This window comes from Pseudonaja textilis, chromosome 7, assembly GCF_049901715.1.
Source record: "Pseudonaja textilis isolate UNSWEBS1 chromosome 7, rPseTex1.2, whole genome shotgun sequence".
NCBI lineage: Eukaryota > Metazoa > Chordata > Lepidosauria > Squamata > Elapidae > Pseudonaja > Pseudonaja textilis.
Window position 1 is genome coordinate 20277235 of NC_141996.1, and position 25356 is coordinate 20302590.

The window sequence follows — 25356 nt, forward strand, 5'->3', positions numbered from 1 at the left end:
TTGGCGCACGCGTGCACACGAAGTTTGTGCATGCGTGCAAAGTGCGGCCACCAAGCCACGCTCACCGAACCGGTGCCAACTTTATTTGAATACCACCGCTGATACACACCCACATAAAGATGAACCCAGTGATATATCAATATGCATCTGTAGGGCACCCACACACAGATTGGTAACCTGTTACTTTCTATATCTTATAGTTCCCTTAAGAACAGCACATATTGTAAGCTTAAGAAAATGTAGCAGCATCTAGTAAAAACAATACATATCCAGTCCAAAATACTATACATGGAACATAGATGTCTCAACTCTATTTTTAAAATATTTATTTTCTTGATAAAAGAACTAAGAGCCTTGCAATTAAGCAAACATACAAACATTAAAACACCACAAACTTCTAAAACTATGATTCTGAGGGGTGCAGGGGGAAAAAATCCAAACTGAAAATAGATTTGAAGAAGACAATTTTTTCTAAGAGGAATTTCTACAGAAGTTGAGTCCCAAAGAGTGGGTGTTGGGCAGTGGTGGGATTCAAATTTTTTTTACTACCAGTTCTGTGGCCATAGCTTGGTGGGCATGGCAGGGGAAAGATTCTGTAAAATTTCCAGTCAGAGGTGGTACTTGCTGGTTCTCCAAACGACTCAAAATTTCCACTACCGGTTCTCCAGAACTGGTCAGAACCTGCTGAATACCACTTCTGGCGTTGGGAAACAATAGAGTAAAACTTTTGAATATTCTGCCTTTATTTACTTCTTTCATCCCAAATGAAACTCACCATTGGAAGCTCTCATCTGACGCTTACACCCAACTTTATCCAGACCAATCGGTGTGCTTTGAGAAAAGGTGAAGGGGCGGAATCTAGCTGAGACAGCTTTGTAGGGGGGAACCTGGTGTGCTGGTACAGGAGGCCGTGCCACAGGCTAAAAAGGCAAAAAAAGAAAAAGGATTATTTTATTACAGCTGTGCAGGAAATAATATTCATTTGGAAATTGTTTTTGAAACAAGCAAAAAGGAACCTCTTGCTATAAATCAGCATTAGGGTTCCACATTATTCTCAAGACTGATCATCTATCTTACCGCTAATGAATTCTACAAATAGAAAAGAGATCAAATCTGAAGAATATCCCATTAAAAGTTCACCGTTGGGAAGGGGGCAAGAAATTTAAAAACAATCCTGGAAATAACAGATAAGCAGGTTTGGAAGGGACCTTGTACTGTAGGTCTAGTTTAACCCCACCCAAGCAGGAGACCCTACCCCAATTCTGACAAATGGCAGTCCAATCTGTTCTTGAAAGACTCCAGTGATGAAGCTCCCACAACTTCCAAGGGCAACTTCCGTTCCATTGATTGATTGTTCTCACTGTCAGAAAGTGTCTCTTATTTCCAGGTTGAATCTCTCCTTAATCATTTTCCATCCATTATTCCTTGTCTGGCTTCCAGGTGCCTTGGAAAATAACTTGACCCCTTCCTCTCTGGGGCAGCCCCTCAAATATTGGAACACTGCTATCATGTCTCCTAACCAGTCTGCTTGATGGCCACTGGAGGTAGGATCGGCATACTCTGAGTCCCTTGTCTATGGGAGGTATGCTTCTTGGTCACTATTCTAATCTTCTGGAATATAAGTAGTCCTTGACTTACAACAGTTCGTTCAGTGACCATTCGAAATTACAACAGCACTGAAAAAAGTGACTTGTGACCATTTTTCACACTTATGACCATTTCAGCATCCCCATGGTTGATTACATTCAAGTGCTTGACAACTGGTTCATATTTACGATGGTCGCAGTGTCCTAAGGTCGTGTGATCATCTTTTGCAACCTTCTGACGAGCAAAGTCAATGGGGAAGCCAGATTCACATGGCAGCCGTGTTACTAACCTAACAATTGCGGGGATTCACACATGGCAAGAAAAGTCATAAAAGGGGGGAAGTTCACTTAACAAATGTCTCACTTAGCACCTTAAATGTTGGACTCAATTGTGGTCATAAGTCAAGAACTACCTATAGCATTTTCTCTAAATTTCCTATGACCCATTTATTATCATGATTTGTTTTTAACTCTCTTTCTATGCCACCTTGAGTTACTCCATGTAAAAATGGAGAAGGTAATATACTAGAATATTCAGAAAAAAGATCTTGCAGGCTCACTTGAAATATTGAACGAACATATTTAGCTGCAACATACTGTTCCTTTCCTATCTCCGTTTCTACTGTGAGATGAATATAATTGCTTACATACAAGGGTGTCATTCATGTAGACATGGAAAATATCAGACGGTTTGGGAAAAGCCCAAGGCTCGCAGATATTCAGAATATATTTCAGGAAAAAACAATTTAGAGAAAAAATAAAATCTGACAATACATGCTACCTGACTTCTTGGAACTAAATGAAAGAAAAGGAAAGAGGAATAAAGTGAAATAAAACATTGGAGTATACAGCTTGCTGAAGCATTAAACAAAAGCAAAAGAGCTTCCAATCTTTTTCAATTGTTGAAATTAAGCCTATTATTTAACATTTTAAGATGTTTGAATTAAAATACATGCACACATATTCTATAAATTAGAGTTGGGCAGCAATAATAAATTCAAATAGTGAATAAATACTCCATATTCTAAAGAAGAACTGAATTAAATGTTCATCAAATTTAAGGGAAAAAATAAGAAGTGCAATATTCGTTTTCTAGCTGAAATTAGTGACACTTGTATAGTTTAAACACTGGACGATTGAGATATATGAACCATGCACAATAATTTTTGACAGAGGGGGGAAGAGTTCATTTAATGATGTATCAAGACTCTTAGAAGTTGATGTAATTAAATAAATATAGCAAAACTAAGTTAAATGAAATTCAAACTTAAACAACCCAAATTACTATGGAAATACTAATTACTCCAACTAATTACAATCTCCATAATCAACAGAGTAGTATTCATTTCCAGGCAAAATCTACAAACATACTAAACCAGAAACATATTAATGCTCATTAATATTATTATATTCACCATTTAAATTATAGGATGGGCTGAGGTAAAATATAGCTTCCAATAAGGTCCCAAGAGTCACTAAAATAAATATCAGGGAAAATTTCAGACCTATGATTGAAAGGGTCTTTTTTCTGGACTGCCATATTATTAAGCATAGCAGAAAGCAAACAAGCAACTCAAGTGGCTTGTTTTATGTTTATGACAAGGATTCAGCAGGGAGCGTCAAAAAATGTCAAGATGGCTGCTTCCACCATACAATTGAAGCTTCGCCCTTACTCATCAATAGGGCTTTGATCATGGATCACAATCACCAACTTTTTTTTTTTAATCCTTCCTACATAGGAAGGCCCTGGTTTATGGTTTGGCTGAAATCACGAATCAGGGATAGAGCATTTGATTTTCATTAACTACCTTTTTCTGGTCCTGTTCACAATTCCAACACAATAAACATTTTTAAAAGCAATTTTCAATTCATGTATTTCATACAGATGTCTAACTCCAAGCTTCTTCTTCCTCTATAAAAATAAAATATCCCTTTTCACTTTTTCTTATTCGCTCTTTTTAACTAATTCGCCCTTAATAAAGAGGAAGTGAGCACTTTTCACATTTCAGTTCTAAAGCTCTGACAACCTCTTTGTCAGGTTTTCACAGCTTTTCGAGCAGCTCTTTTGTCTGGGAAGACTTAATATTCATTGAAACTGAAATGCTTCCTTCTTCTAAATTAAATTGTCAAGCAAGTGAAAGTAGGACTAAAAAGGGATTTTACTTTCTGGCATTCTACTAGCTTATGTTCTAGATTGATTTTAAAAGCTGACTATGAAACTTAAATACCCCTGCATTTTTGTGCATTTTCTCTCATTCTTTGCATACAATTGATTTCCTTTCTCTTTTTCTTAAAATAATCTTTACAAAAACCTTCAAAATCTCTTTTGATCCATCATGTTTACAGTGCTTCATACCTTCCAGTTAAACTAGATGGTTCAATTATAAAACCCTCTTTTTCCCATTTTCCTTGTGGGTCCTATACAAGCACAAGGAGTTTACAATAATTTCCACACATTTGTTTGTAAGCATTTCAACTTTTTATTAACACTGGTAGTAAGATGGTATTTAATTCAAGCTTACATCCAGCAAATATGCATTAGCACAGCAAATGTTTACTGTGGAAGACTGCCTTAGAGAACACAGTATGTGGGAGGCAGGAGGATGAATTATACATGCATAGAAAAACTGCCCATTTTTGTTGAAAAAGTAAAAAAAGTAACAATATAATGAAACAATATTTGTGATGTTTCCACAATGGGAAGTTTAAAGATAATAGCCTAGCTTTTTTCCAATAAATGAATAAATAGTGACTGTTACCTTATTAACACAAAATGTTGCCTTTAAAGGAAATTAATATTAAAGTAAATAATTCAAGGTTTGGGTTGTGGGTTTTTTTTTTTGCAAAGCTTCCATATTTATCTGTGAAATTAAAAAAAACACTATCTTTGCAAATATTCAAAGGCTAAAACAGAGAAAATTTCTAAGCAAGGTATCTCTACCAGAAACCTATGAATACAGCTAGACCTATTCAAGATCTACTGAGTTCAGTGACTTATTGTAAAATTAAATTTTATTTACATTAACTCCACTATTCAAATCCAAATACATCACTCACACAACTCAAAGCCTACATGTTTACAAACTTTGTATCACAAAGAATTGTATGCATCCATTCACAATTTGAATTCTGAATGAATGAAATGAATCTATTTTGTTAATCTATCTTGGTAACATTTGCAAAAATCTTTCTTTTGGGGGAGATTACATGTTTGGTTACAACATTTCAGGGTGGGCTGTAAAACATATACTTTAAAAAAACCTGCAGGTTGAAAATAAGAATTAACTCAATATTTTTCAAAATTATTTTTTAATAGCTTGTGTTTCATATAACTGAGCCAAGAGCCACGTTTGAACAATTGCTATAGCTAACTACATTTAAACTGTGAACATGCCTAGATGTTCTTCCTTGTGAGTAGCACAGCTGCAAATCACCCAGCTGTGATGGTTTAATCAACCTACAAGAATTAAGAGTGATACTGTATTTCTTTTTCTCTCCATATATGTCATTGAGATAGCACAACAACCTATAAACAAACTGAAGATTGGTATCTTATAGTTATGCAATGTGAGGTTGTAAGCTCTTGAGAACATTTGCAGATAAACTGTTGTTTATATCATGCCTCATGCCATGCAACTGTGGCCAAAATCAATACAGTTAAGTAAAACCCTTCTTGGAATTGTAATACAATAAAGTATAACTTCCAATATTCTAACTTGATTTGCATCTTCAGTTTGTTTTTTTAAATGAATAGGTCCTTCATATTTCTATATTATTTATTGCTTATACCTGTGATGGCGAACCTATGGCATGTGTGCCACAGGTGGCACGCAGAGCCATTTGTGTCGGCATGCGAGCCACAGGCAAACTTCCCTCACTATGCATGTGCGTGCCTCACAGTTGATTTTCGGTTGGTTTGAGGCCTTTTTCAGCCTCCCAGAGGCTTGAAAAAAGCCTCTGCAGGACAAATAGGCCCATTTTGTCACTTCCTGTAATACCAGAAGTGATGAAACAGGCCTATTCGGCCTGCAGAATAGCCGAAAAAGGCCTCAAACCAGCCAAAAAACAGCTGTGAGGCACAATGCAGATAAGGGGGGGAGCAGCAGTGGGATTGCATATGCATACACATGGGGCGGGGGGCACACATTGTCTTCTGGGTGCTGGCATGTGAGTGCATGAGTGCCAGCACGCACACAATTTTTGGCACAGGAGCCCAAAAAGGTTAGCCACCACTGACATATACTATCATAATCACTTTAGATGAACTCCCAAAAATTAATCCTACAACCAAGGGTCATCAGATTATTATGATTTTCTCAATAGGATTTTATGATAATGATGGTTACTTGCTTCGGTTTTTCTTTTGAAATAAAAGACTGGATAATGAAAAATAAGAGTAGATGTAGATAGGATCACAAAGCAATTCTTGCTTAATACCAAGAGGAATATAGATCTATTCTGTTAGATGATCATATTATACACCTGATAGCAAGGTCTTTGATTTTCTATAATGATGCATTAATTATAATAATCATACATTGAAATAATATAAATATTTATTATGATTTTAAACTTTTGTAACTATAAAGCTAGATCGTATTCTAACCATCTAGGGCAGATTCATGAATTGTCATGACGCATGAAGCATCTCTTATAAATCTGCATTAAATTGGTTATGTACATGCCCAGTTACTATTCATAAATGTCTCTATACTCTGAAATATCACGTTACTTTTCTTATAATGCAACATCATCAGTATTGTTTTATTACAGAACAAAGAGGTGCACAGTAAAAGAGAAATATCTTAAAACCTCATACAAAAGCAGCAACATTCAGGGGAGGAAAAGTTAGTATAACATAGTATAGCATAATTATAGAGCAAGAATTATCTACATAAAAGTATTAATTAATCTGATATCATGCTTTTAGAAGAATAAATATGTAGTGATGATTTGGAAGAAGCAGAAAGAAGGAATAGGAGCATCCACTATGTTCTAATTTGAAGGTTACAGGGAAGAAAAGAAGGATGATCTTTTGATTGAGTTTTTTCAATGAGTGAATTTTATTTCTTACTTGTGCAAGGAGAGCGGTTATTTCTTCCGTTTGATTATTTTCATAATAACTGATTGCACCAATGATAGAGATGGGTCGTCTTCTGTGAGTTTTTGGATTGGCTACTGCACAAGTCCCTGATTTAACAGGGGGAGGCTTGGTCTCACTGTCATTCTCCAGAGAGTCCATTTCCTGGGAATCCATAGCAACAGAATCTTCTGGAATGGACGAACTTCTAATTGCCAACTGACCATAATCTGACAGGGGCCGAGGCCGAGATCTTTTTCCAGAACCCCATCTTCTGGTTCGGACTTTTTGAGCATCTGTTCTTTCTTCATCTTGAAACTTCTTCCAGTGTTCATCAGTAACAACCTTTTTTCAAAGGTGAACAAGTCAAATAAACCAAAAATACTTTAAAATCATATAAGGATTTATGTTGTTCTAAATAGGGTCTATGTACCATGCAATTTCCTCTTCCATTTCTGTTTAATTTAATAAAATGTATATGGCTGCCCAGTTTACTCTCAATGACTCCAGGCAGCTTACAAGGATAAAAACCTAATATAAAAAAATCAATGAAAAGCAATAACCCTGTCCCCTAGCAAAAAGAGGTAAAAATAAGCCATTTAATGAGACTATATATATATACAATCAAGCATATTTTATAGCAAATGTTGATAGCCTGTGGTTAAACATTAATTTTAAAAAAGCCAATGGCAAATTCAGACAGTTTGGGGGGATAGGAAATTTTACCAAAATATATACATTCTATTTATCCAGTAGTTTGTAGCAGCATGTGACAAAAGCATAGAGTTTTCAGATCTATGATTTCCTGTGTGTTACGATTATAACTCTTACAAAGACCAGATTGACTGTGGAATTATAACTGTGGCAGTCAAAGGTGTCCTCAAGAGAAATCATGAAAGAGAAACAATGGTGTGTGCATTAAAACATGGCTTATGGATTTCCATCATGTTAAAATTTATTTAGGGAAACTACATATTTTAGTTATTTGTGCAATGACATTATATCATGTCTTGTTGCAAAACAGAATGGTTATACAGTATCTCCAACCTACTGTTTGTTCTTAACTGAGGGACATTAATATTGAATAATAGGGAAGTTGTGGATCATTGTATGACATGAAATATACGGCTATGATGATTTGAAATTACTCTGGAAAAAAGCCAAGATACATTAATGACTTACTATCTCATTTTCCTTTTGCGCTACTGTTACAAAAATTGAACCTAATGCTTCACTCTACAACCTTCTTACTAGGGCTGTGAGTTCCATTAAACACAAAGATTTAATTAAGGGAAGATGCATGCATATTGCTAACTTCATTTTCTTAGTTATTTTTCCAATTAATTTACAGAAGACATTGGGTTTATTCATCATGATAACTCATTTTCTTTTGGCCAGGCAAGACATAAAATCATGGTTTGTGAAGTATAAGTCTTGGAGTTACGTAATACGCTTAATGGAAAATGAGCAAATATCCCTATCCACCCATTTCATATACACACATTGTATCTCAGTCCAATTTATGAAACTAGACACTATCTTTATATTGGCAGATGATTTTGCAACCTTATCTGATGGGAATGGATAGAAACAATTAGCTCAAAAAGAATCTAACAATATCTATACTTAAAAGAATATGCCTTCCTTTGAACAAAAGCAGCAGTATTCTTCCTTAACCGATTAACCTCCAGATATGTTGAATTTCTATTTTCACAATCCTCCAGCTGGTCTAGGCCCATGCCAGCTAAGAGATCAAGGGAACTAACACAGTCTAGAAGCATCTGGCTGGAGAAAGTTGACTTGAAATCGAAACTACCATGCTGTCAAGTGATCCAGTGATCTGAGTTTTTCTTATAACTGAAAGAAAAAAATGTTTGAGCAACATTTGGACTAAGAAAGTAGAAACCCTATCAGTGGTCCAAAGTATTTTTTTCCAATCTGACACCTTCCAACTATTAGGGGGACTACAACTCCCATAATTCATTAGCTAGCATGCCTGGGAATTGTCGTTTCAGTCATTTTGAAGGAGTCAGACTGCAGCAGATGATAAACGTTCCAATTAGAAAATACTAAATTTTGGTAATCTTCTATATTTCTGACTCATTTGCTAATGTCAGCCTCTGATAGCATTTAAAGACATAATGCAACATATTATTACAAATAACATCCAGTTAGAATACATATTTTCAAGTCCTAAAGATACAAAATTGTTATGGATAAAGATAAGCAAAGTATCTCAAAGCCTGTATTTTTTAGCACCATAACTTAGGAAAAGATGTACCGTACTGGAGCACTCTTACCTCCAAATACTTAATACAACTTGCACTCTGAACTGTCCTAACTTCCAACTGCTTATTAAGAAACAGTTCCCTGCATGAACCTTGCCTCAGGCAAACAAGTTAGCAATAGATCTATGTAAGCCACCTAATGAATATTTAATTGAACATATATCCCCCTTTATTCAGATTTACTCTTGAATACATGTATATCTGCATAAGACTGCACTAATGACATCAACTTCCCTGTGTTCAAATAATTAACTCCCTCCTTTATTGTATATCCTTGTTATGTAATACAATATTAACAATTTAAACATAACTCTTCAATGGTCTACCTACACCCACCCTCCAACTGCTGGCAGCAATTCATATTTACAAAACAACACAGTAACATTCAGAAAGTTCTTCTTCTAAATGCCAATAGTTATCTGACTGAAAACAGCATAACACTGAAGTTAAAAATAGTTATACTAGTTCACACCAGTTAAACACTTGAAATTATACACCGGACAAGGGCAAGCAAATCAGAAAGAAAACCTTTCCCAAGAGCGTACCTTAGTACTGGAAACAAGCACTGGAGACCCACATAGACAGTGAGACATTAAAATATTGGTTAAAGTCATCCTTCTGTAATTTTCACTTCACTTTAAAATGAGCTGAGTAGAAAAGAGCATAGCTCTTAACACAACTCGCTAACTAATATGATCATGTCCATGACCTTGTACCTTTAAACTAGGGAAGGACACGTCATATGTCCTCTTTTATGTGCTAATATATTATTGCCCTATTGTAAACAATAAAAGTTGGCAAACAATTAGAAAGATTACAACCAGCTATATTCTGCCCAAATTACAGTAAAGGTACGGCTTGTTCTGTATTCTCTATGCAGAAGCCCAGATGAAGTCCGTTTATTAAGTTGTTGCTATAAATATTTTATCTCATTTAAATTATTAACAGTGTATTATTATCATTCCAAAAAGAGTTAAGAGTTTAAACTTAATACATTCTATTCAATAACAGAACATCCGAGTTGGAAGACACCTTAGAGATCTTCTAGTCCAACCTCCTGTTTAGGCAGAAAACTGTGTACCATTTCAGACAAATCCATATTCAATCCATACTGAACAATATTTCTGTTTATGTATCATTTCTGCCTTCCAACTTTGGTGGAAGTATAGTTCTCAGAATCTCTGTCAGTGGCTAGAAACTTTAGCTGTTAAAACCTATCTTGGTTTTTATTAGCTCATCTGTAAAGCATATTTGGAGAGTCCACTGTATGTAGGTACATGTTCACAGAGACCATAATATACAGTACATTTGTCAGGTAATAGAGGCACCAACTGTCTCAACCTTTATCTTCTCTATGAACTTTCAAACTGTAATTAAGCAATTCTGCCGCACAAACAAGCGAAACCCTATTTGTGGGATGCAGACAGCACTGAAAACCAACCCCCCCCCCCCGCCATTTGTGGAAAAAACTCTCTCAGTGGAACCTGTGTCTGGTTGCCCAAAAGTTGGGAGCTGCTGCTTTAGGCCTTCCCGAAGGATATTAAAACTTGATTTTGCTGGCTAGCTTGGGGCTCCCAGAGGGGCACTCACTGCTGGAGGTGGTTGATAGGATAAGAGGACATCCTCTCCATGCTGTCTGTCTCTTAGTCCTGTTGTTTTTAATAGTTTTACATTTTTAACTTGCATAGTTTTAATATTTTATTTTTCTATTGTCTTTTTAAAATCTGTAAGTCACCCAGAGTCACCTTATAAGGAAGATAAGTGACATAAAAATGTAAATAATAAATTAAATTACACCCTGGGATCATATAACCTGGTAACTGATCAGTTTTCCATTTGTTAAGATTTTTTTCACATCCAAAATAGAAGGATAAAATTATCTACTGTATGTATCTGACCTACACCAATTTCTCTGCAGCTGTTGAACACAGGTAGTTGCAAAATAAGATATTACTTCCAATCTATAACCTAAATAACTTGTTAATTGTTATAATTAAACAACCAGCTGTAAATGTTGAGTTAATAGTTGATTAAGGCAACATGAATTTGTAGATATATTAAAATATTTTGATATTTAAATGCAGCACAGCTGCATTTAACACAAAAAAATTGTATTAAAAAAATTAAAAGATTCTGTTTCCAGTAAGCCAACAGATCAACCATCAGTACTTTGCACAAATCAACAACCATATGACAAATTTTAATGCAAACTTATTGAACAGTATCATTTGGCCTTTATGTTGACATGTTTTTGAAACCCAGTTCATTGAGCTTTAGATTCATAAATTTGTTTCCCAGGTATCAAAACTTAATCCTTTTCCATTTTCAGCTGGTTTTACTAATATGAGATGGTCAAAGTTGAGCCAAATTAAGTTTCAAGGTTCTCTTCCAGGAAATAACCCATATCTTCTTCAGGTGACTATGGCTAGATAATTTTACGTGCTGCCATAATCTCTGAAGATGATTTTTTTTAAAAAACCCGCTCGTAACTATGAGAAAATCCATCATTGTTTTTCATAGCTTACCGTAAGCTCTATATTTGTTAGTCTGTTTCCAAGTAACACTTAAGAGTAATGAACAACCTGTATTTGGCTTCTCGTTTCTTCTGCATCTCCTGTCATTTCAATGGGTTCCACCATTCAAGTTAGCTCTTTCAGTTTCGTTCTTGTTTCATTCCTCTGCACATTTCATCCCTTGTTCTTGGGTGATGATTGTGCCAAGGAATGAAAAGTTCTTAGCATTAAGACTGGAGAAAGGACAAGAACATTGCTATCATTAAAAATCCTAAATAGATTTCCTCCCCCCACTTTTCTCTGAATACTTCTCCAGTCTCCTGAGATTGGAAAAGAATGGTCAAATGTTTAATCTTTAATGTTTCATTTTCACTTGATGGAAACAAAGAATTCATAGAAAGATTTGTAACCTGTGATGCAGCAATGGCCTTGCCTCCCATAATCCAGATGGCTTGACGTATTTGCAACAAAAACAAGGATTTGTTATCTGCTCCTAACAAAATGCTTCTAGGACAACTAGCAAATAAGTTCATATTAGCCATGTAAATCTTCATTTACTAATTCATCCTAAGCTATTTTTATTCTTACCAATCTAATTTGTAAAATCTTTAAATCTATGGAAAATAACTATATACAGATGTAGTTTTTACTTGAGTGTTTCGTGAAAGTTGAAATCCCAACAGTTGGAAAACACAAGGTTGAGTTTTAGATTTTGGAAGCTTCAGGTAATCATGGTTACTGAAAGATACATTTAGAAAAAAATAGCCTCCTGAAAGTTGGAATGGGGTGGAGCAAAACAGTGATGGGTCTACTGTACATGTTTTTTGAAACCAAATAGCAAATTATAACAATCCAATCTGCTTTTTCTAACCCTCAAGATGGAGAGAGTTTGGTGCAGTGGTTAAGGCACCAGGCTAGAAAGCCAAAGATGGTGACTTCTAGTGCTGCTTTAACCATGAAAGCCATCTGGGTGTCTTTGGGCCACTTGCCCTCTTCTCAACCCCCAACTCACCTTACAAGGTTGCTCTTGTGATGAAAGAAAGAGGAGGAAAATATGTTGGATATGTTGGAAATAGCCTTGAGCTCTTTGTAAAAATAACCAGGATTCAAATAAGTAAATAGATAAGGCTTTATATATGCAATCCTGTTTAGGGGTGTATATTTCTGTTGTAGGGATACTCACATGGAAAAGGACTAATAGAGAATAAACAGAGGTGTTTTGCCCTAAATGTGATTTTGATTTTTCTTCCTGCAAAAATACACTTTCCAAGTAGAGTTTATGAGCATTGCTATATAATGGACCGCAACTCTTCATACTCAGCAGGTAAAACAAGATCCAGAACAGATCCTGATAAGAGAGTAGCATAGGCTTTGCTTACTGTTGGCATTCCCTAAAGTCAGCCTTCTTCAATCTGGCAATTATAATTCCATTGCTCTGCAGCCCAGTGGCTGGGAATTATGAGAACAAGCAGTCCCAAACCTCTAGGAACCTCTGTCTCAAGACATCCAGTATTCTATGGTAGTCATGTCCTGGCTTATGCACACCATTCTCAAGAGCAGAAATGCTATTGTGGCTTGTTTTCAGAAAGGATTAATAGAAAATACAGTATATTTGATCCAACATCAGCCCACTGAGCACAGAGAAATTCAGGAGGACTAGAAAGTTAAGCTGGTTTCTTCCATGCTAAAATACCATATTATAAACACAGATCATTATTATTGTATTATGCATGGGTGAGTATTTCAAGGCAAGGTAGGGCAGCAAAATATCTAACACTCTTGGATCCTATTTTTTCTTCTTCCCCCAATAACATTTAACTGGCTTCAAGCCTGTAGCAGGACTAGAACTCAGTCTCCTAGTTTCTTAACCACTACAACAAACTGCCTCTCAGATTCTCAAATGAAACATTATAGTCACCAAGAGACAAGGCTGATTCAAAGCCACAAAAAAAAAAAAGAGTTGAGTGATAATTAGGTTTATTATCTACACTAAAACGGTGTGAAATCTAGATGATACAACCGAACCTTGTGAACTAAGGTCTACTGCTGTCCTTCTGCAACAGCTGACAGAGAGGGAAACTAAGCTGGCATCCACATCCTTGTTATGGATAATGATTAATGCATTTGCTCAATTGTTTAGATAATAAAGGTCACGGGCTTCATTACAGAACTAATTATGTTGTAGGGCCTGAATGAATCTTGCTTACCTTTACTTGATTATATTTTTCTATATATTAAACTTCATTAAATTTATTAATCATAAGCTTCGGTTATCAAATCAGCATCCGCAGGAGTGGGGGAGCAAAATGATGAAAACAGCACTGAAGCACAAGCCCGGCTTCTTCTATATGTGCAATAGTGCCGAATACCTGCTTTTTCTACACGTGTCATAAGCTGGCATGGTCCCTAAAGGGGGAGGAGCTGGCAGCAAAACACTGCTTTTGTCATCCATCGTTAGCATTTGGCAAGCCACAAACAAGCCAGCATGCTGCAGCAGTAACACTGGCTTACAGCATAAATTGTTATCAGGAATCAACATGTATAGAGGCTGTTTTATTTGTTGAGAACTAGATTTTTCATCCATCTTTATTACAGAGTTACTTTATAAATAACTCAAGGTTGCAAACAGTCCTAATGCTCCTTCTTCCTTCTATCTCTCCTACAACGACTTTGTGAGATGAATTGGTGTAGGAGAGAATGAGTGGCCCAAAGTCACCCAGCCAGTTCTTTATGCCTAAAGTGGGACTAGAACTCACAGTCTCCTGTAATTATTTATAGCTATTATGATAACATTATATCTATTTGTGCTTTTGAAGTCCTTACTAAAGTATTCTGTAAATCTAATGGGAATTGCAAAATTCTGCAGGAACACTGAACTCTCAACAACACTAACTGACCATTCGCTATATTTAAAGGGATTTTCTGGATAATTAAGAGGTTTAAATGGCAGAACATCATAATTTTTTTGAAATTTGAACCTGTGAAGCTTCCATGGGTACCACTAGGGGGCATGTTGAGAGTACAAACAGATTGATTTCCCAAGGCAACAGGGTCAGTTTTCCCTTTAAAAGAGGTTAAATAATGACATTAATGGAGGGCTTTAATTTTCCATCTGTTTCATGAAAAATGTGGATTTATAGATTCACTGATTATGAACGTTCTGATTTTACTACATCAACACCAGCACATTAAGTGTAGCCAAAACTAGGAACACAAAATCTTTCAGCTCTCATTTCAGTTTTTTAATCCCTGTGGAGAAAGATTCACTCCATCTAAGGCTTCTCCATTAAATCAGTAACAACGGTATTAAACACAAAATACTATAATCTAAAAACTTTATTCTATTGTTCTACTATGGTTTAGCGGTTGAACTTTCCCAAATCCTATACTTTGTATCCTTTTACCTGGATGATGGAAATGATATCCTTCCGTAGTAATACTCCCAGGGATTCTAACCTGAGAGCTTCTAATGTAGTGTTTCTTCTACCATTTTGCTATGTCAAAAAAATATTCCATCTGATTTATGCCTCTTTGATCGATTTGCTCAAGTTTATTCCAAAGAAGAATAGGAGATAAATATATATAAAACAGGTTCAGTACAAAAAATTTACCCATTAACTTTTCAGTATTGTTCTGTGGTCTTATCTTTCATACAATGAAACCCCCAACTGTGGAAATAAAGTCTGCATTACTGTCTTTGGTTTATCAGTTCAGAGTCACTGGTACAGTGACATAAAAGCCAGCTGGGTGATTTGGGCTAGTTATCCTCTCTCAGCTCAATGCACCTCATAGGTTGTTGTTGTGTGGAAAATAGGAGAAGTGGGTTAGGTATGTTTACCACTTTGAGTAAATTATAAAAAATAATAAAAGTGGGATAAAAATAAATCAACAAATCAGATGTGACAAGCCAAAGCCAGAAAATTTTTCATGTATCAACAACATCAAAGATTTTAGAATAAACTTGCAGAGTTATAGGTAACTGCTCTAAATAACCAAGGTAGGATGATATCTAAAATGTGGCACAGCAGAGATTCAGTGAAGTAGCCACAAACAGATGGAAGAAAATGGCTTATATAATTCTTTTGCAATATGCTTTATTGCATCAAGTGATGGAGCTGTTAAATTCAGTAGAGAAGTTTATGAAATCTATAGTTGTATTATAATCACGGAAAGAAAGAAAGAAAGAAAGAAAGAAAGAAAGAAAGAAAGAAAGAAAGAAAGAAAGAAAGAAAGAAAGAAAGAAAGAAATGCCTGTCTATATGGATCCTTTTAAAAGCTCTCCGAAACATTATGACTGTCAGCGTATGTTGCAAGTTAAGAATGGTAATTAAGAAACAGGAAACTAAATAAAAAAGAAGAGTTAAGTTAAAAGCCACAAGTTGTTAACCCAGTTTCCTTTTCCTGTTCTTCCACACATTTCTCGTATTTAGCATAGTTCTACTCTCTGGCTTCAACTTTCAAACTTTACAAGAACACTGAAAAGGCAACAGTAATTGGAAGACAAGGGTAAAATGCTTTTAACATGATATTTTACTCTTTTCCAATAAAAATCTTGAGCAACCACAGGCTCTGAACTTTAATTAGGCAAAATTCAAGCCATTCTGTAAAGTCACAAGGAACAGAAATTTGCATTTAAAAAAATCAAAATGAATGCTCAAATGACATAGAAAAGTCTAGGTATTAAAATCTATAATGACATAATTAAGGTTGTCAGAAGGTTAACTAAAATGATAGAGATGGTGAAGCAGTTTTCCCTATGAGGAAACGCAGCAATATTTGGGTCCTTTTAGTCTTAAAAAAAAGAGAGGAAATACCACTGGGGTATGCAAAGGCAGTATGGATAGAGTGAACAAGGAGAGCTATTTTCTCCTTCCCCAGATGTTAGGCCTAGAGGTCACCAAATGAAACTGAATCTTGGAAGCATCAGGACAGGCCAAAGAAAATACTTTTTACACCACATGTAATTTAATTTTGGAATTCACTACCATGAGATATAGCTTGGCTGGTTCAAGAAAGGGTTGGATCAGTTCATGGAAATCATGGGGATCCATGATTATCAGCCTTGATGGTAGTGTGATTGTCTCTGAAGGCCACCTACTGGGAGACCAGGGGCTTCCTGTGCAGTTGGGTGGCTACTGCGAGAAAGACTCCTGGATTAGATGGGCCAGGAATCCAAACCACAGGACACACTGCTCATGTTCTCAGGGTACAGCCAGAAACAGTGACCATAGCACTTTTCTTGCTAATACAAAATGGCAATAGCAAAAGCATTTAGACTTCTATACCGCTTCATAGTGCTTTGCAGCCGTCTCTAAGCAATTTTACAGAGTCAGCATGTTGTCCCCAACAATCTGGGCCCTTATTTTATCAACCTTAGAAGGATGAAAGGCTGAGTTAACCTTGAGCCTGGTGAGAATCGAACTGCTGGCAGTTGGCAGAATTAGTCTACAATTCTACATTGTAACCGCTACACCACCGTAGCTCTTAATGCCACCACAGCTCCTAAAATGTTAAACATTTTAATGATTCTGAGTTATTGGACGCTGTATAGATTAGGGGTTGCTGAGAAGAAATAAGCAAAATGTAAGTTTAAAAAAAAAGAAACAGTTTACAAAAATCATAATAATTGCATTACATCCCAAATGATACTTTATAAATTGATGGTAGAAAATAATGGTATCCTTACTTCTAACCAATGCATATTAAAATCATTTACCAACATATATTGCCATTTAAATACAATATATGCCATGAATGCTATACTGATATTCACATATACATTGTGCATTTCTAAGCTTAACAAGTTTAGGGCTGGTTGCCAGATCAGTTACTAGTTTACTACCATCAACACAGGCATGCAATTTACACTAAATGTTTTCTGTCAAGAATCCGGCAATTTTCACTAGACCTGCTTGGTCTTGAACCTGCTCCAAGCTTCTAACCTTATGATATGCAATAAAACTGTCCTTGAAAAGGCCCATAAGCAACCTTTCTGCTAGAACTGTTGTTATTCTTATGTATAGGGAAGCAAAATAAATTGGTGCTACTTTCATTTTTTCAAAAGTTCTACCCATGAGGGTTTATTTCTGCATAAATAAAGGAAAGCATTCTATGAAAGGTAAAATACAGGTAAGCACAAGACAGCTGAGCCACAGGATGACCATATAAAGCATTACTGATTGTTTTTAAAAGTGCTTACTTTCCTTCTTACCTCTTCCTTCTTTTCATCAGCGCTCATAGCTAAGTTCAGACTTAGCTGAGAATGGCTGCTGATGCCACTGTCTTCATTTGTATCGTCGCAGTATACGGCTTGCACAGAATCCTGGAAGCAAACAGGACTCTTCCCCAACTTGGCAGACGGCCCCTCCCCTCTTCCCTCACTTTCCACTGAGCTGAGCGACAGGGTACTGTACCGGTCTGGACAATGGATATCCATGTTGCACTTGATGCTTTCAGCATTAAGACTCTGAGGCTTGGGAACGGTGGGTCTCGCAGGATGGTGGGGGGGCTCAGTGCTGTATGTAAATGGACTGGAGTTTTTTGACCCCTCAAAATCTTCATGGAAAACTTCATCAGGAATTGACCCAGGGTTCTGAAGTGGAGGTGGAGAACAAACCAAGTCTGAAAGATCACAGGATGACATCCAATGGCCTGTAGCATCGACATTTAATGCAGAAGGTAAACCATCAGAGTAATCCTCAGGACACTGGATGGTGTACCTGGAAGGAGCTGAGGCTGGGTGGCGCCGGGATGACGGACACTTCCTCCTCTCATTCTCAGTGCTGCTGGAAACCCTGCGGGAATAGTCCTCATGGAGCCTGCTGTTCGGTCTTGTCTTTTGGTTCTGTTCACCAGGGGAAGAAATATCGGTCCTAGGACAGTCCTTCTTCAAAGCACCATCAGTTATGTTACTGACAAGTTTCAAAACTCTGTCAAAATCCTTCGCTCTAATTGGGCTCTTCCAACGTTTTGATTTCCGCTCTGAGTTCCTGTTGGCTTTGTCTGAGTCAGTTGATGACATACTCATGGTTCTTGGTGGCAAATGCTTTTCGTTTACAGCTTTGAGGTCGGTGAGGTTTGAGGTTGACTTCCTTTTGAACGAGCTCTTTTTGAGAAAATTCAGATTATCGCTGCTCTTACTCCTCCTGTAGAGCACCTTAGGACATTCTAGATCTTTCCCTACAATTTCACAAATCTGGGATTCCTGCATGACCATTTTGGTATTGCTTTGAGGGTCCTGGGTTTTATCACCATCTAATAAATTTATACGGCCAGTTGCATAAGCACGCCTGATGCTGCGTGATCGATGAGTGTTCCTCAGGAAGGAATCTTCCTCTCCATCAGAATTATCAGAAACCACTGTGTTATCTGTGGTACTGTCATGTAAAGGCCCCGAATAAGAATACCTGTTTGTCTGAAGTCTCACTGTTGTATTGTTTGGAATGTACTTCCTGGTTTGGTTCTCTGACAGGCTATCCTTTAGGTTATCTGGATCTTCTTTGGCTGGAATTCCTTGGAGAACTGATGATTTTAACTTCTTGAAAGATCCCATTTTTCTAAGGGAAGACAAAGCATTCCATGTTGACGAGTTCCCCATAACTATAACTGAACGAGGCCGCTCTACATTGGAGCTGGACCTCTTACGAGGAGTGGGGAAAAAATGCATTATTTTGGAAGGACTGGTTTTATCGTCCTGATTGTTATTTCCATTTTTGTTATTTGTGCTGATCCCCCCATTATGACATAATGAGGTAGTATTGCTCCCTGATTCTTTATTATCCATTACTATACAGATAACAGAGGTGGCATTTCCCAAGCCATTCTGCCAACTCGTCATGTTTTCAGTTTTTGTACAAGAAGAGGAGTCATGGCTCATGACTGCTTGATCTTCATCTTCTCCATTCTGAAGCCTTTGTTCAACTGCACATTTTTCAAGCTCCTTTTTCATACATATTTTCGGTGAATTCAGCTCTCCAGTAGCCTGCACTGCCTGCATCAAGAAAACAAAGTCAGCATTTAGGATTTTTCTCCATTCATAAGAAGAGAGCAATTCTCTGTATGATAGAAAAGGTTTGTAAGGCCCTCTAGTATAGCTGAGAAAGTATTTTTAAAATGATGCTACGGTAATCTTGTTATTAATTAAATGAATATTATCAGATGTTACTTACTCTGCTGACTTAGATCCTGGTAATAGGCAGTTATTTCTAACATTAATTCTTTCAGCCATAGAAATTCAATCTACCAACTGTATAACTTTATCAGAATCTATTTGAAGCTTCCATTGGTTCAGACAGGTTACTGATTGATACATCATAATAAGCAAGTCATACACAGTTTGAATTTGAGACATCACACTAAGCAAGTCATAGAGTTTGGACTCCTTGTGAATAGCTGGAGTCACAAATCAATCATCCAAGCAATGTAATTTTCAATTGATTTTGTGTGACTAGGGACAGACATTTTAAGACTGGGGGTATGAATGAAGCTTTTTTGTGAGTAAGCTGGTCCCATATTTACCTTTAATCTCCTCCCCACAATTCTGGAAAGCTATGTGAAATCACACTATGAAAATCTGGGCATTTTAATAACCCACAACTGATAAAATTCATACATATTGAGCTATAACTTGTGGTTTACAAACCATTATGATTGATTGTTGAATTATATTAACCAAAAACCAAGCTGTAATGACTCAATACAATTATGAACTCCACCTAAAAGAATAGAATTATAAAAATGGAAAGGATCATCTAAGCCATTGCGTTCAACCTCATACTCAGTGCAGAAATCTAAATTAAAGCATCCCAGCAGATGGCTGTCTAGCATCTGCAAGAACATATCTCATGAAAGGGAAATAGGGAAATAGCCTCTCTGGATAAATAATTCCATTGTCAAACCCCATCCTATTCAATCAGAATCTGCCTCCCTGCAACTTAAATCCATTATTCTCTGCCCTGCATTGTGGAAGGAGACAGGATGTATTAATCTTCTGTGTGACAATCTTTCAGGTGTTGGAAGAACAGTCCCTTCAATTACCATTTCTGAATGCTAAACATAAGCAGCTTTTTCATTCTCTCTTGAGAACTCGGTTTCTAGTACCCCTGATTATGTTTATTGCCTGTCCCGATTTATCTGAACTGTTTTCAAAATGAGACATACTATGGAACAAGAGCCAGCAGAGGATGTCAGGTCTGACCGAGGCAGAATAAAATGGAATTTCTTGGGCTTTGAAAGTAATTCTTCATGATGCAGTCTACATTTTGATTTGCCTTTTTGGCCAATCGGTTTGTAAACCACTGATATTCCAAAAATATCATACCATTAACACACCAGGTATCAACTATCCTGCACCTGAGAATTTTATTTTGGTTTCCTAAATGCTTTTCTCTCGGAGCCCATTTCTCCAACCTATCAAGATCATTTTGAATTTCATATTTCCTGTAAATTATTAACTCTCCCTTCTAATATTATGTCATCTGAACATTTGACAAGCATTTCCTCAAACTCTTCAAGTAATGAAAGAAAATACTGAAGAATATATGATGTCTACTGAACCCCACTTGCTACCTGTTTCCAAATGGATGAACAACCATTAAGAAGCATTTTTTTTTCATGACACTTATATATCCATTTAATTATCATGCCATTCAGCTTGCCCAGTTTCCTAATTAGCATGTAATGGATATCGACTTCTGGTTCAAAGTCATGGTTACCAGTAGCTAGTGTCCCTTTTTTTGGTAAAAGAAAAGTGTTACAGCTGGATAAAAGAGCCAGAGCGCATTATAACAACATTACCAAAAAAGCATTAACCTAATCTTGTGTAGCTTCTTCTCTGGTAATATTGTACATCTAACTAGACCATATAAAGCATTTGCTAGACCAATTCTCGAATACAGCTCATCTGTCTGGAACCCGCACTGCATATCAGACATTAATATAATTGAGAGAATCCGGAGATATTTCACGAGAAGAGTCCTCCACTCTTCTGCTCGCCACAAAATACCTTATACCGCCAGACTTGAAATTTTGGGCTTAGATAACTTAGAACTATGCTGCCTTCAGTCTGACCTAAGCATAGTACATAAAATTATCTGCTACAATGTCCTACCTGTCAATGACTACTTCAGCTTCAACCACAACAATACACGAGCACACAATAGATACAAACTTAAGGTAAACCGCTCCAAACTCGATTGCAGAAAATCTGACTTCAGCAACAGAGTTGTCAATGCCTGAATGCACTACCTGACTCTCTGGTTTCTTCCCCAAACCCCCAAAACTTTAACAGGCTGTCTACTATTGACCTCACCCCATTCCTAAGAGATCTGTAAGGGCATGCATAAGCACACCAATGTGCCTACTGTCCCTGCCCTAATGTCCCCTTTTATTCATACCCATTTCATGTAATCATAACCAAGTTCTAATTATATCTGTTATCTAATACATGCTTGACAAATAAATAAAATAAAAATAAATAAAATATTTCCCCATGGTAAGGGAGAACTTGAAATAGCTCATGCTGAGGTTCACACAGTAGCTTCTCATGCGTAAGCCATAGGACTGTCATTTTACAGCATGCTTATGGGTTGAGCATCTGCAAATCAAGGGAGGAACAATCTTTGTTCATGGTCATCAACACAGCCATCCTTTAAAGAACTAAGCTCAACCAAGCCTCACTGCTTAATCACTCTCAATTTGCTTTTCAATTTTAAAGATTAAGACCCTTCAGAACAATATGTTATACTGCATTTGCTAAATGAGTTACCTTCTCCTTAGATAACTTTTAAATATGATTTCGAAAGTTTTTGAAAAATATTTTTTCCAAATTAAACAGCAAAAGGATGTTGGAATATGGATTTTACAAAGTTTAACAGAATAAAGGCAAGTGGACTTGGAATTACAATTTTAAACTTCTGGAAGAGTTCCTCCCATGGGAAATTGTCACTGTTTGCCTTTTCTTTATACAAACAAACTATTGGCATTTTAAGTGTTGGACACTAGAGGAGAGCTAGAGGATAACAAAAGAATGTATACAAGAGAAATATTCTGAGATTTTTTTTTATGAAAAATTGAACACTTGAAAAATATTGACATTATCAGAAATGACGAATACATGGACTGTTAAGGAGGCAATGGAATAAGAACAAAAGACTCTAGATAAGTTTGATATTAATCTGAACATGGATATGAATGTGGCAAGTAATGAGAAGGATAAAGAAAAGGATATAATGAACTTTCAAATGAAACAGAATGGCGCTCTGATTTATTTATCAAATTAACATATTACTCATCTCATGACCTAAGATGGCTCCAAGTGGCTTACAACATAGTAAAACATGGATTAAAAATAATTTTAAATATAAAAACAGATTAAAATTGCAAAAGCTTAAAACAAACTAAAAAGAGAACAGGTTTGAGGTGGTGGCAGCTTCTCTGTAGCTACATTAGCCACTTCCAGCCAACAGCTTCTCTTTCACGGTATTTAAAGGTAATGACCAACAGCCTGAATGACACTTCGAAGCAGATCCACAGCCAGGATAGCTCATGTAACAGTGGTGTTACATGTGCCACCCAAGAAGCCTTCAAAATTATCTGCACCATTCCATTCTGGACTCACTGTACCGTCCAAATACTTACTTCTCCAGGATAGCCCCTGATGCCTAATGCCTAAAGAAGATATACAAACCAGAAGAGAGGTGGATTCCTACCCCTCTTTATTTTGGCTGGACATACAAAACAGATCTGTTAAAGTTTTGAAGGGTTTTTTTGAGAAGTGACAAAAAAAGGACGAATATCTCTTATGAGATATAAAAAAGAGACTTGCTAAAGTTTGGAAAGATTGGGTAGGTGGGAGGATTAAAAAAGATGACAAGTATGCAAGATGCAAGGCTCTACTTGAAGAGGTCAAGAATTTATGTTATGTTTTTTTAAAGTTTAAGAAAGGAATACAAAGTTGGCTTAATTGATCAAGAGATTAAGATAGTTATATCTAAAACTCCTACTAGACATTTGCTGATAAGGAATTAATGACAACAACAGAAGTTGTTTTTAGTTAAGATGAGATATTGGGTGAACAGTGTATATATTTTAACTTAAAGAGTTGGCAATAGATTTTCCTGAATTGTGTGAACTTGTTGGGATGAGACAGGAAGTTTCTTTTATTTTATTTTTTAAATGTTATATTTTTCCTTTTCCTTTTATGTTTTTGTAGTTTGCATAGTTTTTATTCTTTTTAACGGTAATCTCTAATAAAATTATTTGGGGGGGAAACATGTTATGGTTGTGTTTGCTAAATGCAAGATACATTAAATCTATAGCATTCCCACACTTCATTCAGGAGTTCAATAGATAAAAAATCTCACAAAAAGTTAGCCCTCCAAGATTAGTTTTTGACAATGTGCTAATTTTTGATAATTATCACATTATTTTAAAATAGATTGCAAATCAGTATCTTCATGAGCTGTTCTAGAATCTTCCCAGGAATCCAGGTCAGATTCACTAATCTATAGTTTCCTGAATCTTTGTTTACCTTTTTTGAAGAGAGGGACAACATTTGTCCTTCTCCAGTCATCTGATATTCACCGGTTCTCTAGGATTTCTTAAAGATAATATTCCTTTGGAATTTGGCCAACTCACCTGCCAGTTCATCTATTAACCTAGGATGCAATTCCTTTGCTCCTAAAGATTTGAACTCATTCAAAATGATATTTCCTGCTTGCATTTGTACCAGTCTAGTGCTTCAATTCCGCCTCTTTACCTGCTCTTCAGGATTCCCTGACAAAGCACAAACCAAAATACAAGCCATGCAAGGCTTTATCGAGGTCTTTCTAACACAAATCACCCACAGTATCTGCTAATAGTCAGTGGAAGCCATTCTTGTAAACACTTCCTCAGTTAATTTAGAAGAGAAAAGCTCTCTTAGCAACCCATGAAAGTGGGGAGAGATTTGCAGGACCAGAAACTACTATACACTATTCACATTTAGGCCTTCACTTTTAGGACATCCTTGAGATTTGTGAAAGCTATAAATTGTACCATCAAAATAACAAATGGAATCAATACGCTGAAATCCAGAATTCAAATCAATATTAAAGAGGAAGAAGGGTGGAAAGAGACATCTAGCACCTATCCACATAAATAAGCAATATATTCTTAACATTCCAAGTGGAATATTTGCTCATTCAAGCCAGCATTAAGTGCTCCAATCTTGTTTTAATTTCTGGTTAAATACAAAAACATGTTGCATAAGCAGTCTTTTATATATACTCCATAAACACTCTTAGAAATGTTTTGTTTCAATTAACTTCATCCTAAACTAGTACTATTTCCCTTATAGTCTCTATTTTCCTCCTTTTAAAAGTGGCATTACACAGCAGCAGACAAGAGCTTAGTGTGTTTCCAAGAGATATTCAACATCCTCCTTTAATTCTGCTGCCCTGCTGCCCTATTGAAATCTTTTCAGCTTCACTCTCCATTCTGCTATAGACATTTCTTACTCCCACCAAGACGTGCTTAAATCTAAACATTTACAAGGGGCTGCTTCACATGCTGCGGGAACTGTTTTGCAGATTACGTATAGGAGCTTCAAATTCAAATACTCTTTCATCAGCATTTCTCCAATTATACTTCACAAATTTGTACAGATAATTCTAAAATTTAGAAAGGGAGGGGAGAAAACATGACAACTGTTTTAAGAGTTACCATCCTGAACAATGAAATAAATCCAGATGAAATGATGTTTACTTCTGAACTTCTCAGCGGACACATGCAAAACCAGAACAATTAAAGGCAAGGTTAGTGTTGGATAGTGTCGAAATAGATTTTCCCCCATTTGCGTATTTTCCAAGTATACTGGGTTTACCTCAATCACGTGGTATCCGTTGTCTGGA

At 36.4% G+C, this 25356-nt stretch overlaps 1 protein-coding gene across 3 annotated transcripts in view; it reads right to left on the reverse strand.

The window, feature by feature from the left end:
• The window catches only part of SPATA13 (spermatogenesis associated 13), a 90642-nt gene that overhangs the window by 32273 nt on the left and 33013 nt on the right, over positions 1-25356 (reverse strand). For 2 of the 3 annotated variants that reach the window (XM_087937158.1, XM_026708791.2), the window contains exons 2-4: positions 17679-19457; positions 6661-7011; positions 776-920 (exon numbers count right to left, since the gene is read on the reverse strand). In XM_087937158.1, coding sequence (XP_087793284.1) covers positions 776-920; positions 6661-7011; positions 17679-19415 — 2233 coding nt within the window. In that variant the 5' untranslated portion in view covers positions 19416-19457. The remainder of the gene's footprint in view (positions 1-775; positions 921-6660; positions 7012-17678; positions 19458-25356) is intronic. The other variant, XM_087937159.1, reaches the window with a different exon arrangement.